General features: G+C 42.3%; 1 protein-coding gene across 1 annotated transcript in view; it reads left to right on the top strand.

Annotated features, from left to right (window-relative positions):
* TNFSF11 (TNF superfamily member 11) overlaps positions 1 to 6,295 on the top strand; it is a 32,369-nt gene extending 26,074 nt beyond the window's left edge. Inside the window, exons 3-5 of the mRNA XM_042977221.1 lie at positions 581 to 626; positions 707 to 805; positions 4,768 to 6,295. Of these exons, the coding sequence (XP_042833155.1) occupies positions 581 to 626; positions 707 to 805; positions 4,768 to 5,189 (567 nt within the window). The 3' untranslated portion in view covers positions 5,190 to 6,295. The remainder of the gene's footprint in view (positions 1 to 580; positions 627 to 706; positions 806 to 4,767) is intronic.
* The last annotated feature ends 8,727 nt before the right edge of the window (positions 6,296 to 15,022 follow it).

Raw genomic sequence — 15,022 nt, 5'->3', positions numbered from 1 at the left:
TGGCAGTATTGAAACTTAACTATTGATCCTCCAAAAGCTCTTAGACTTCCATATAGTACTTTAAATACACTGTGATATTTTTAAATAAAAAATTAATCATTGGGAGCTGGGCATTATTCTCTTTGCTGTGGGCCAAGCTTCAGTGTCATAACAGGAATTCACTAATGAAATAGATATAAAAAGAGCCTCCCTAAAGATTTAAGAGGGTTATATATTCTGTGGTAATTGTTTGTTTCCTGGGTGACTTCATCTTCATTTGTGTACCTGCTACAAATTCTTAATTATGTTTAATTATTCCAGGTTTTATAATTTACATTGTCTTTTATTTCCTCTTATCGTCCAAAGTATTTTATTAGATGGCATGTGTGTGGTCTATTTTTTAAGCATATAGACATAATTCTTAGGGATGAAATTCTCTTGATAGCTACCTAGAACACCAAAGAATTTCACTGCCTATATATGTCTGGCATAGTTTGAAGGAAAGAAAATTAATTTATTGTATTTCCAACAGTCCTAAATTCTTACTGATTGATTGAAAGAGTGAATATACAAGTAAGATTTTTTTTTCTTTTTATTTCAGGAATTACAACATCTAGTTAGATCACAACACATCAGAGCAGAGAAAGGTAAGCACGGATCTGCATGAATATTTGAAATCATATAGGGCCAGAACTCTTTGGGCTAACGTGGTTTCTCTCATCTCCAGCTATGATGGAAGGTTCATGGCTAGAACTGGCCAGGAGGGGCAAGCCTGATACCCAGCCTTTTGCTCATCTCACTATTAATGCCACTGACATCCCATCAGGTAAGTTCCATTAGCATCCAGCCTGAAAAAGATTTCAAAAGTCCTTTATCAGCCCATTTGAATACTCAAAAGTATTATTGTCCTGTTACTAAAATTTTGAGAGCCCTTAACTTCTAGATCAGAAGAAAGATCATTTGGCGTTCAGTTGATAATCTCTATTGTGGAAATAGTTATTCTCAACTCTGCCAGAATGGATGTCCTCGCTTCAATTTCAGATCATCAGAATGGGTGCTTATTTTTAATGACTGCCAGTTGAGGTTGCACAACTGGGAAGGACAGTCTCTTGTTACGTTCATCTGTATTTCCCCAAACCAAAGTTGATACATCCCCATTGCCAACCCATGAAGTTCATGGATGTATCTCTTGCAGAGTTCCAGGTAGGGGCTTGACAGAGTAATATTTAAGAGGCAGTAGCCCTCTAGAAAAGGAAACATATTCCTCCTTCTCCAAGGGCTTATCGCTGTTCTCTGGGCAAGAATTTAGCTCAATGCGCTGGAAAGCTGATTATCTTTTAGAAATGAAGAAACTCAGAGCTCTGTGCCTCTATCTACTTTAATGCCCCTGCTGTTCCATCATGTAATCCCCACTGGCCACTCTACTTGGGATAGATGAACATCAAAAAGGTTACAAAGAAGATTATGATAGGGCGTCAGTTGACATTACCATCATCATCATCATGACCTTTGTTCAATGTACCCTATGTACCAGGCATCTCACTGAATTCATTATCTCCAATCCTTGCTACAAGCACGCAAGGTGAGTGATTGTCATTCATTTCGCAGACAAGGAAACTGAGGTCCGTGTGGTACATCTGCCCAGGTCACGGTGGTGACAAGGCTGGAAGTTGAACTCCACTCTAGTTCGTTCCCAAGTCCACGGTTTTTACACTACAGTCTATCATATTAGGACCCTGTGGCCAGTTGGCTTTGTCAGAGAGAAGTAAATTCAGAGCTCTTATGTTCTTATTTTCCTGTAAGAAATAGATGAATGTAGTTTTAATAGCAGGGGCTCTGAAGTCTGACAGCCGGGGTGTGAGGCCCACTGTACCTCATTGGCTGTATGACCTCATGCAAATTATTGGAATAATTTGTGTATCAGCTTCTTCAGGGGATGGTGATCACATCCACCTCGTGGGGTGGCTGTGGAGACTGAATGAGGCAATGTCGGAGCATGCTCTTACAGAAGCTGGCATACAGTAAGCACTCCATGAAAGCAAGTTGTTATTATTATTTGAGTTTTATTAAATAATTATCCATATTCCACTTTGTTCTAAAAATCATTTAAGGCTCGTTTTTCTTGGAGTTAAAAAAAATATCCAAGTTTTGGTAATGATTTTGCAGCCACTATCATAGCATGGGCCGCAGAGAGATGTTTCCCGACTGTAGACATAGAAGCTGAGAAGCCAGCTCTTTGGTTTGTAGCACATTTTCCTAAACTATCCGTCCTGTCCCAGGTACCTGCTTCATAAACAAATGTTCTCTCTGTGCATGTGTGCGTGCCTCACACTGACGCTACACGAATTTTCTGAGTGAAAACTATTTTGCATATTAGCAAATGCAATCAAATTAATACTGACGTCTCAGCTGTGTGTGCTATGAATGTACTCTGCATTTATCTTTCCGGTTCATTTTAAACGGCATATGATAAATATTGCATTGCTCTGTGTGCCAAAGTCTGTTTGGCAACAGCAAGCGTGTTTTCGTTCTCTTCAGGCACCTAGCATCAAATCATTGCCAAAAAACAAGGCAAAACTCCTAGTTATTTTCCGACGGTTATTGAGTTTGTGACTGAGTGAAATGCAGTAGTGTATGCTTCTGTTTAAGAAAACAGCATTTGCTCCTCTGGCTGAGCCAACAGCTCCTTGAGTCCATTTATCTCCTGGTTTGGGCCACTACTGGTCTTCAGAGAAAGGGGGCTTTAACTTGGCATGCTCATTTTTGGCCTGTTTTCTGTTTATTTAAACATAAGAAAAAAACCCAGAATCTGCCTTATATTGATTGCTAGCTTATGGGTTTTTTCAAAGCTGCTTGAATAAAATGCACTGGGAAGTATTTTGGGAGGCCAGACGACATGGCTTTCTTAAGGGGGCTGCTCAGGCTAAATATTTGGAGAAGCCTCTTGTCCCGTACATACTGGCACTGACCACGGGGGATGAGGGGCTGGGGTGAAAGGTCGTCAGCATGCCTCATCAGTCATGGAAACCCAGGCTTGTCATGCGAGGTCCCTCAACCTGATCACAGGATATTTTTCTCTTCCTGTCTCCTGCCCTTCTCTGTTCTTGAGTCCTCCTTCGCATTCATGCTGACGGCTTTCCTCCCTTTCTTCTCTGCATGCTGTGTGCATTCCATTCTTTGCACCAACAGTTTTCCTTGCTGACAGCAGTCTCCTTTTCTCAGCCCATCCACATCTGATTGGATTCTCCCTGTCCCCTGGTTCCTTCGTCCCCTCAGTGGGCCGAGTGCTTCTGATCACCGTTAATTTCTGCAGCTTTCACTTGGCAGTTAGATGCTTTAACTGAACTTCAACCAAGTGCCACGCGATATGCATCAATGAAACTACTCTATTTTCTATTTTATTTTACTTGCTTTTTTCTCATTTTCTCCACTAGTAGTGCTAAATGCCTTGAGGTCATAGTGCTTGATAGAGTTCTTTATTATGGGCAGAGTGAATCTCCATAGAAGACCCCACACAGATATTTATTGAATGACTCATCAACTAATGGATTGGTGAATGGATGAGTGGATGAATAAAAAGAGAGGTGGTTAGTAGGGAATATGGACATTCCTTCCAATGGACTGGCTAATAGTGGGAGTGATATGTGGTCAAGGCTCCTGTCTTTTCTCCTCTCTCTGTTTCATATTCCTTTCTTGTCTTTCCAGGCTATATGTCTGAGCCCTTGGTCTAATACTAGCTAATTCTCCCACTGAGAGAGTAGACTTTGCCTTTCTGCTTCTCTCTGTTAAGAGTCATCATAGGAGATAAACTATAAGACAAGTCATTAATTGAGAAAAAGACTGAACACAGAGTAGAGTAAGAAGAGGGAAACATGGGATAATTTCAGATGGGAAACTTATTGAATTTTGTTTACTTTGTCGATGGTTTAGGTGGCTGTTTACCAGCCTGGAGGAATTATTTTACTACTGTTTGTGAGTCTTACAGTCTTGTCTTGATTCACTGGGGACCATGGGATGATACTGACATTTGAAATGATAGTTACATTTGGGGTGATATTTACATTCTGGATGCTATAATCTGGGATGACCTGAGGCGGGACCTCCAATGAAAAAGAAAAAAAGTGCTACCGTGGGTCCTAGAGGCCACAGTGCCTCTAGTGGCTTCTCAGGCTCACTCTAGCACCCTCCTGTGGATAAGGTATGGAGTTCAGGAAATATACTATTCTTGGACAGGGATTGGAACCATTGGAATCAAGCAGAGTCTGGCAATTCTCTTCCTATACTTGTCTCTTGCTTTTCTGTATCAACTGCCTTTGGCTTATTCTCTGTCTTCAACCTTAAATGATCTTTCTGATTCTGTTGGCTGACTCGTGTACCTATTTTAAGTTCTCAGACTCAGTTGCAATTCAACAAAGTCATTCTTGATTCTTCTGGGAGGAACCAAACTCTTTCTTTTGAATTCCTGTGGCAATTATCTGTCTGCACCTTGGCTCTCAGGGCATATGCCTTGCTTCTTATCTGAATACACCACACCTATCGGTCATGTCCTGTAGTCCCCTTCAGGGAAGGAAAACTGGGTTTTTGTCTTTGTACTCTCTCAGGTGTCTAGCAGAGAGCGCTAAGCACATCTTAATGTTTCTCTGCCCTTTTAGAAAATAAATTCTGAGGAGGTATTCTCCGATTGGAACCATGACTATTATGCTGTTTTTCTCCAACCTCATAGAATCGTGAGGATGTCCTTCTCCTCAGAGGGACAGATTTTAAATCGTGTGCCTTTCCTCCCCTCAGGTTCCCACAAAGTGAGCCTGTCCTCCTGGTACCATGACCGAGGTTGGGCCAAGATCTCCAACATGACTTTCAGCAATGGAAAACTAATAGTTAACCAAGATGGCTTTTATTTCCTGTATGCCAACATTTGCTTTCGACATCATGAAACTTCAGGAGACCTCGCCACAGAGTATCTTCAGCTGATGGTGTATGTCACTAAAACCAGCATCAAAATCCCGAGCTCTCATACCCTGATGAAAGGAGGTAGCACCAAATACTGGTCAGGGAATTCTGAATTCCATTTTTATTCCATAAATGTTGGAGGATTTTTTAAGCTACGGTCTGGTGAGGAAATAAGCATCGAGGTATCCAACCCTTCACTACTGGATCCAGATCAAGATGCAACATACTTTGGGGCTTTTAAAGTTCTAGATATAGATTGAGCCCCATTTTTTGGAGGGTTATTATGTATTTCCTAGGAGGTACGGAAAATTTTTTTTAAACAAGCCAAGAAGGATGTATATAGATGTGAGACTACTAAGGGGTATGACCCATAATGGTACAAGAAGACTCTTTCCATGCTTTTGACTATAGAGAGCACATGTATTTACAGCCAATGGGAGATGTTGGCTTAGATTGTTACAGTCCGAGGGCTTTCTGACATAAAGGTTTTTAAATTTTGTAACGAATTCCTAGAATTAGGCCATAGGAGCAATTATGGTTGCCTTCATGCGGACTACGGGAGGGGTTAATTCTCTGCATCTGGCCTGTGGTTATGCGCCACGGTGCCACTCAAGTGGAGAGGGTGTCCTCTCATTGCAAATGGATGATCACCAGAAGGGTTAAGTTCTTTTGAATTGTTACATCATGCTGGAACCTGCAGATAAATACTTTTTCTAATGAGGAGAGAAAATATATGTATTTTTATATGATATCTAAAGTTATATTTCAGATGTAATGTTTTCTGTGCAAAGTATTGTAAATTATATTTGTGCCATAGTATTTGATTCAAAATATTTAAAAAATGTCTTGCTGTTGACATATTTAATGTTTTAAATGTACAGACATATTTAACTGGTGCACTTTGTAAATCCCCTGGGGAAAACTTGCAGCTAAGGGGGAAAAAATGTGGTTTTTTTTGCTACTACCAACTGTATCATATTTCTTTATTCTTTTTAACTTAGTAGATTTTTCAGGCTTGTCAAGTCTGTGCAAAAAAATTAAAATGGATACCTTGAATAATAAGCAGGATGTTGGCCACCAGGTGCCTTTCAAATTTAGAAGCTAATTGACTTTAGAAAGCTGACATTGCCAAAAAGTATACATAATGGGCTACTGGAATCTGTCAGGAGTATTTATATAATTATTGAACAGGTGTTTTTTCTACAAGTGCTGCAAATTGTAAATTTTGTGGGGTTTTTTCAATGGAAAAGTTATCAGTGGCTTATCAGCAAAAAATCCCTTTTTAATATAGGAGATGATATTTTATATTGTACAGTAAAAACATTGCCTTTGAATGTTCATTTTTTTGGTACAAAAATAAATTTATAAGAGGACCTGCCTTGTGATACTGTGCCTCTCTTTTCCGTCTGTCTTGCTCTATGATTCCATTCTCTCCAATATGGTATTGTGGCTTCCATCTTTCCAAAGGTTACCAGGAGAAATGCAGATTTAATTAAAAATTAAGAATGGACTTAATTGAATTAGTGAACCTCAGAATTTGAAAAATAATTTATAAGCGATTTGTATGCAAGAACGTAGCCAGATCAAAAATAGAGGCTTCATCGCTCAAAAAAGAACAGTTTGTGTCATGCTATGTCATGAGAAGAAAATGATATTGTGCACAAGTTCCTAATGCCCTGCAGGACAACCATTTGACCTGGAGGGGCCCCTGAACATTTTATAGCTTACCATGGTGAGGAAACATTAGCGATGGACTAGATCCTCGACCTCATGGAAATTTATGTGGGGAGCTGTCCCAACTCTGCTGGTTACTCACTTGAAAGAGATGTAAGAAAACAAGCAACTTAGGAAGGCACAGGAAACCATAATATAAGGCACTTGACATTTGCGGATACATGTTTCTTGATGGTTGTGAAGAATGGAAAGAGGAAAGAAATAGCAGATGCTAAAGAAGAAATTGTACATTGAAAACAGCAAAGCTATGATTGTACCACTCAATCATTGTCCAAAATACACCTATTGTTTTAAACCTATCAGGAAATCTGAAGTAGATTGGCACAAAATATGATTTCAGTGATGCATATCCCAATCGCTAAGCCTTGCTTTAAGGAAAAATGATGTGCAGTCGGAATTTCTCCACTCTCCACGGACACAAAATGTTGTTATATAAAGAACCTAATTAGCTGCCCTGGCTCTTAATGATGTGATTCTGTCATTTGCACAGGTGAATAACGTTCATTTGTTCCACATTATTTACGGAGCACTAACTATGTGCTAGGCACTGTATCAGGCACTGAGGATTCTACAGCATTCTTCCCGCCCTTGAGAAGTTTCCCTTCTAGCGGGGAGGAGCCTCATAAGAGTGTGGGAGGTGAGCTCCAGGGCATGGACCTGTAGAGCACGCTGTGGTATCAGAGAAATGGCCATTGAACCCAATCCTGGGAATCACAGAAGTTACAGAAATCAAATTGGGCTGGATAGTACGTGGGCTGAAAGGTTCCGAAAGTGAATATAGAGTAGAATATCCATTACTATTTTTAATTTAGAGGCAACTGACGTGCAATCTCTCAAAGATGAGCTAAAACCCAAAGTCTAGGGTTGGAAAGAGCCCAGGATCTTGTGCGACAATACATGGTGGCACCAGCCAGACTGGGGAACTAACATGGCGGATGGTCTGCAACACTAAGGGAGATCCTTTATAGAAAACCTCGAAAATTCAGCCTGACTGTAACGTTGAACTTGCATATGGTAACAACCTGGTAGGGATTGTTAGAGCTCTGCTGGAATGAACCTATGACTTAATGAAATGTTGGTGTAAACTGGCCTGTGCCTTGAAGGAGTAAGCTGTAACAAGGGGCTGTGCCAAGGGTGTGGAGGGATAGAAAAGGCTTTTCCTCTTTTCTAGTGATGCTCGAGGCTTTCCGGGATCTGAAATGCAGGACTCAATACCCGACTTCCCCTCACACACTATTTTACTGCTGTATTGTCTTCTCACTCACCCCTTTTCCCATTTCCATCCTTCTTACGTGTTTTCATCTTTCTCTTTTCGCCTCGAATCCCCGGCCCTTGCCTCAGAGGAACGTTCCGTTTCTCTAGTGGCCCTCGAGGAATAAGGAGGCTGCCGCATCTGACTGAGATGGAAGCAGAGCCTGTCAACACTCAGCAGCGACGAAGTGAATGCGCTGAGGACTGACAAAATCATGTCAGGAAACCAACACACACACCGGACGCTCTGGCAAGTGGGATTGTGTGCTCGTTGCAAATATCCCACGTCAATCATCTTTCTAACACATGCCAAATCTGAAGGAAGGAACGCATGCGAATTTTAAAGGCGTCTGTCTTTGTGAGTCGGCTTCTCCAAACCCACCAGACTCACGCACACTTGCGTCTTTCCAAAACACTACGTGTGAGGCAGCTCCTGTTCCGTGAAGCTGCTTTCCTCACTCCCCTCCCGCTTCCTTTTGGCTCCTGCATTTCCATTAGGCCCGCCTAGAAAAGTATCCAGGGAAGACGGCCCATTCCCAGTGACTTAGGGGGAAACCTGAGCACCTCAAGCCTCATCCTGTCTCTCTGGGTCTACTTGTTGATTTGGGGTTACACTGGTACACTTTGGGGGACACAGCTCTGACTCAACCTGCCGTTCCACATTTAGTCTGTAGGGTCATTCGGGGCAGGCCAAGCATGTGTCAGCCTCACTTTTGGCTTCGCTAATCGATGCTCTGGCTTCTCTGCTATGAAACTGAAATACGTTTCCCAGAAGCTGCATTTATAAATGCTAATTAGTTATTGATTCACATTATGATGATTTAGGCTTGTGTCACTTCTTACAATAAAAAATTTGTACACAGCGAGTGCCAGACTTTAGCTATGAAACAGAAATCTATCCTTCTGATTAGTAACACTTTGATGATACTTCTACTCTCGTAATTTAAAAATTCTATTTCCTAATCATTTACCCGCCTCCCCTCCCCTCTCCTTTGCTGAAGGATTTTCTTTACAGGAGCCGGTCAGCGTCTTGACCAGTACTCCAGCTATGAGTAGTGACAGCCTCTGTGATCTTATCAGATGAGGACCAGTTATAATGTTATTCATATCACAACTGGCTTTCAGTGTTTATAGAGAAATCCTGTAGACTCTTCTGTTTTGAAAACTGAAAGAGGTGTCCTTTCCTTTGGGCAAAGGAATGAGCTAGTAGTTACTTACTCCATTAGTAGCATCCAGAACTAAGAACCTGAGGATCAGGGCCGGCTTCAGAGACAGTAATTTCCCCTGAAAAAAAATTGATAGTTTAAACTCTCTTATGAGGGCCTTAAAATCATGGTATGTCACTCTCTTGGGCAAAGCCTACTTTTTTTCCTTTTTCTGTGGATTCTGCAGAAGCTTCGTTTTCTCAAAGGCCTGAACTTAATAATCTTATGCTGGTGGAATGGAAGTTCCTCATGAAATGTACACATCTTTTGGAAGAAAGATTGCAAATTGGGTGTCGGCCGGACCCAGGATTGGAATCTACCCTCTGCTGCCTGATAACCTTGGGCAGGTGGCCACCATTTGGATTTCAGTTTTTTACCTTGTGAAGTAGGAGTCGACCTACCTGTGTTGACAAGTTGTGAGGATTGGCACATGCGAGGGACTCAACAAATAGGGGTCACCAGTATTGTCTTCCCACCCCATTTGCTACACACTTAGTCCCCAGAGTCAAGCACGTTGAAAAAAAAATTTTAACGTTAATTTATTTTTGAGAGAGAGAGAGACAGAGACAGAGCATGAGTTGGGGAGGGGCAGAGAGAGAGAGGGAGACACAGAATCTGAAGCAAGTTCCAGGTTCTGAGCTGTCAGCACAGAGCCCGACGCGGGGCCTGAACCCACGAACCGGGAGATCGTGACCTTAGTTGAAGTCAGACACTTAACCAACTGAGCCACCGTGGCACCCCCCCAAGCACATATGTGGTCTTTTTTGTCTAGCTGCCATGCATGGCCACATGGAGCAAAGCCCTGCACAATGCATTATAAGCGACACTAGGATAGATACGAAATTAATTTTCTAGGGCGGCAATAGGTAACAACTGCACCACCCGAGTGGCTTAAAACAACAGAAATTTGTTCTCTCACAGTTCTGGAGGCTGGATATCTGCAGTCGAGGTGTTGGTAAGGCCATGCTCACTCGGAAGGTTTTAGGGAAGAATCCTTCCTTAGGATTCTGATGGGTTCAGCAGTCCCGTTCCTTGACTTGTAGATGCATTGCTTCCATCTCCGCTTCTATTGTCACGTGGATCTTCTTCTTGTGTGTCTCACAACCATCCTTTCTTCATTAGGACACCAGTCATTGGATTTAGTTCCTACCCTAACACGGCATGACCTCATCTCACCTTGATTACTTTGCAAATACCGTATTTCCAGATAAGGTCACATTCACAGATTCTGGGTGGATGTGAATTTTTAGGTGAAACTATTCAACCCAATACAGCTATACGCAGACTTCAGGAAGGAAATAAACATCTAAAAACCAAACCATAACTAAACTAGAATTAATTAATGCCACAATAGAAGCATGAGCAATGGTGCTGTTGAATAAACCTAACACAGTGAGGGTTTGTTTCACTGAAATATGAATGAAATCATATTTGAATCCAATTAAGAATGCTGTGTTTGTGTTGGCTGTTTACTTTCATGAGACTATACTGGGATCAGGACAGGCTGTTATGTGCCCTCTTATACCTTCCCTCCCTGTGAAGTCTCTCCCTCTCTGCTCCCCACCCCACCCCAGAGCATTGTGGCTTTGCTGATGGCCACCACCAGGATTTGCCTCTTCTTTCTAACGGCAAATGTGATTTTGCTCAAGGATGAGGAGTTAAAAGGAACCAATTTGAAAGAATTCATCTCCGTAATAGACAGGGAACCAGATGGAGAAAATGTTACTTACCCAAAGTTCCAGAGCTCAGAGGAAGGCAGCCAAGCTTGATGGAGCTTTGCCCGTGGAGGTGTTCAAGGCTGGCATTTAGCAAGAGCTCTGCCTGCACACCAGGGGGTGGGTGATGGCAGGAAGGGCAGGGGTTGAGAGATCAGTACCATACCTGTGATGCTGAAATCTTGGGTAAAGTAACCAGCATCTTCATAAGTTTGTTTTTATTGTAGGGTGCCTGGGTGGTTCAGTTGGTTAATCATCTGACTCTTGATCACAGCTCAGGTCTTGATGTCAGGGTTCTGAGTTCAAGCCCTGTGTTGGGCTCCATGGTGAGTGTGGAGCCCACAAAATTAAAGTTTTTATTGCATTTCTGGTGGGAGTTGTGGACATCTGTCATTGGATTTAGGGCCCCCCTGGATAATAGAAAAAGATTTCCTCTCAGGGTCCCTAGGTGGCTCAGCTGGTTGAGCATCTGACTTTGGCTCAGGTCATGATCTCGCGGTTCATGGGCTCGAGCCCCGCCTCTGGCTCTGTCCTGACAGCTCAGAGCCTGGATCCTGCTTCGGATTCTGTGTCTCCCTCTCTTTCTGCCCCTCCCCTGCTCTCTCGCTCTCTCTCTCTCTCAAAAATGAATAAACATTAAAAAAAATTTTTTTTAAAGAGGAAGATTTCCTCTCAAGATCCTTAATTGTACCTGCAATGAGCCATTTCCCAAATAAAGTATTATCCACAGGTACTAGGTTTAGAATGTAGACATATCTTTTTGAGGCCACCATTCAACCTACTATGCTTTCCAAATCACAATTATTAATGGGGCCAGTCACCCTGATATCCTTCTCCTTGTGGTTATGGCTTTCACGGAGGGACAAGGAAACCATCAGAAGAGGCTGGGGCCGGGAAAACAACTCATAAGTAAAATACTGAATGATACAAAAATCCCCAGATCTGCAAAATTCTGAAAATGTGAATGCATGAGACAGATCCCAGAGGGGATAGACGCGTATGAGAATGTTATTGTGTTAGGGAAATGGGATTATAGATGTTTTCTTCTTTCCAAAATCTCCCTGACTATTGTTACGCTGCCATTGAATTCAATAATAAAGAGCATTAAAACTAATGTTTTCAACAAAGAAACGATATGGCAGCTTTTGGTGCTAAATCAATCTAGGGCCCCGCAATGTGAGGCCTGCTTGTTTTTTACCGTTTATTTATTTTTGAGACAGAGAGAGACAGAGCATGAACGGGGGAGGGTCAGAGAGAGAGGGAGACACAGCATATGAAACAGGCTCCAGGCTCTGAGCAGTCAGCACAGAGCCTGACGCGGGGCTTGAACTCACGGACCGCGAGATCGTGACCTGAGCCGAAGCCGGACGCTCAACTGACTGAGCCACCCAGGCGCCCCGGCCTGCTTGTTTTTTAAAGAGGATGCCCTGGAGGCCTGGGGAGACTGCATCAGCTGGAAAGGCTGGCGTTTTAGAACAGGAAGAAGTGACTTCTCCCCCGGGTGTCGCCTTTCACCCTTCCCAGCCTTGAACTTAAGACAGTCAGAATTAGGGGCTACAACCTTGCAGAAAGCAGATTTCACATCCAACACTCCCTTCTTCCCTCCTAATACTTGGCTTCTTCACCACTCTCCCTGATTCTAGAAGGACAAGAGGAGGAAGCAGGACAGTTTCAAAGGAGAATGTTTTCCTGAACGCCTTAAACCCAAGAGGTTCCAAGTTAATTTTTTAAGGATAACTTGACAACTTGTTCACTTTGTTTTCTGCCCTCAACGGGGGAGTAAACTTGACAGACAGAGACAAGTTAATTGAAATGTTCCCTTGGCGTGCAAACTGCTTGGGTAAAGACGGTGTCCTTTATGGCTGTTTAATAAGGTTTTTGTTTGTTTTTGTTTTTCATCTGAATTGTCAAAAGGAACTCAAAGCTGAACAGTTTTGTCTCTGATATAAGGGTTGGTGATAAAGCTTTTCCTTTAGAATAGAAACTTCATTGTTTCAAAACCTAGTAAATTCCTTTTTGTCGTTGTTGTTAATGCTTATTTATTTATTTTTGAGAGAGAGAGGGATGGACAGAGAGAGGGTGACAGAGAATCCCCAGTGGGCTCCACGCGGATGACGCAGGGCTTGAACTCAAGAATTATGAGGTCATGACCTGAGCAGAAATCCAGAGTCAGATCGAGCCATCCAGGTGCCCCCAAAGCTAGGAATTCTTATTTAATCCTCAGATATTGGCCCATAGAAGTTCAACTATGCAGGTTACAATGGCAAAAGCATCTCCTCGACTAAAAAGTGGGGTAGGCTTCTGGCTAAAGGGAGGAACACAAACCTTTTTTTAAAGCCATATATGACATAATCTTGTTTTTATAGGGAACCTACAGAGATCTGTGGCGTCACTGATGTGCCTGGAAGGAATGAGTCATTGCATACTCTGGGTCTAGAATGTAGGCCCCAAACCACAAGGCATAGGCCAATTTACCCCACTTTAAATGAATATTTAAAAATATGTGTTCACAATTTGTTTAGGAGAGGAGATTGATCTATGTGAATGGGCAGAGGAGACTGCTTGTGGCAGCATTAAGCCTCCTTTGGACTGCCCTGAACAGTAATGATCTGGTCCAAACTTGCATATCACACTCAGTAAAATGATTCTTCAAGTTCATCAGAACCCCTCCCCCCACCCCAAATAGTTGATCACCTCCCTTTTTCTTGGAAGAACATGCTCCTTGGGAGCCTGACCCCTATGGATGGCCCCAGGGGCCAAAATGAGTTCCTTCCTGGCATATAGAAAAGTAAATATATTACCTCCATCTCTGTTTTCTTATATTTCAATTGTCCCAGGCACCTGCTCCTCCAGCCCAACCAGTTTGGCTCTGCAAAACACAGCAATGTATGTAGTCTTTAGTCTTTCCATGAAAAATAATGATGGACTGTATTACATCATCAAATTGTCAAAGATTATCAATAGTCTGTTAATGCGTTTTCATGCATTTTTCTTTGCCTGAAGCAATGATTAAGAAATATCCAGATTTGTTTCTTCTCTTTTAGGAAATCTCTCTAGGGCTGTTCTCACACATAATCTCTTTAGCCCTCATTACAATTCTAGGTAGTGACTGTTATTATCCCATTTTATAGATTCATAAATAGTAAGTGACATCTGGAGCGTGTGTGTGTGTGTGTGTGTGTATGTGTGTGTGAGTGTGTGAGTGTGTGTGTGTGTGTGTGTGTGTGTTTGGGATTAGAATGTAAGACTACTAGAATTTCTTCTGCCCTCCTGATGCTGCAGACAATGTGACAGACCATAGCGCACTATTTGCTGTGTGGCTCTTAATTTTTTGCTCCTTGAATTTTTGCCCTCATTTCTTGCTAGGGCTACACAGAATTGGGTGTGGGATGGAAGGGGAATGGAGCTAAAGAAACCACTTTTGCATCATGAGCTTTTTCAGGTGTGGTGCCTTCTTACATAGAATCCCAAGAAGGGAAGGATGACAGAGTGGAAAGATGAACAAATTTGATGTTGGGAGAATAGAGATCTAGGCTTGCCTTTTCAACAATTGTTTCATATCTTAACCTTTCTGTAGCTTCACTTCTTTATTCACAAAATTAAGATGATCACAGCGACATCACCTGTTTTGTGCTCTTGAGAACTCAAGTAAAAGAAATGTGCAAACATGGCAGAAAGAATAAATTGTAATATGGATTGGGTAGGGTCAATGTTTTTGAAGTCACTCATGGCAGTCACAGTTTGACCTGATGGGCATCTAGTATCTTCCCTGAAGCTGCTTTCCTCCTCCAGTTCATTCACACCCTCTCTGGTGCCATCTCCTAAACCAGCAAGCATTTATGGGAAAGATTTTAGTGGTCCATGAGCTCAATGCATGTCCTGCTTTCAATGGTGATGCAAGCCTTCAAATTAATTCTACTAGGATTTGACATTTTATTTATTTATTTTGACGCTTATTCATTTTTGAGAGACAGAGAGAGACAAAGCATGAGTGGGGAAGGGGCAGAGAGAGGAAGACACAGAATCTGAAGCAGGCTCCAGGCTCTGAGCTGTCAGCACAGAGCCCGACACAGGGCTCAAACTGACGAACTGGGAGATCATGACCTGAGCCGCAGTTGGACCCTCAACTGACTGAGCCACCCAGACGCCCCTAGGATTTGACATTTTGAAGTTTTTCTTTTTCTCCTG

This window comes from Panthera tigris, chromosome A1 (genome assembly GCF_018350195.1).
Source record: "Panthera tigris isolate Pti1 chromosome A1, P.tigris_Pti1_mat1.1, whole genome shotgun sequence".
NCBI classification, from domain to species: domain Eukaryota; kingdom Metazoa; phylum Chordata; class Mammalia; order Carnivora; family Felidae; genus Panthera; species Panthera tigris.
Note: the sequence above shows the minus strand (reverse complement) of the source record. Positions and strands in the feature narration are given on the sequence as shown.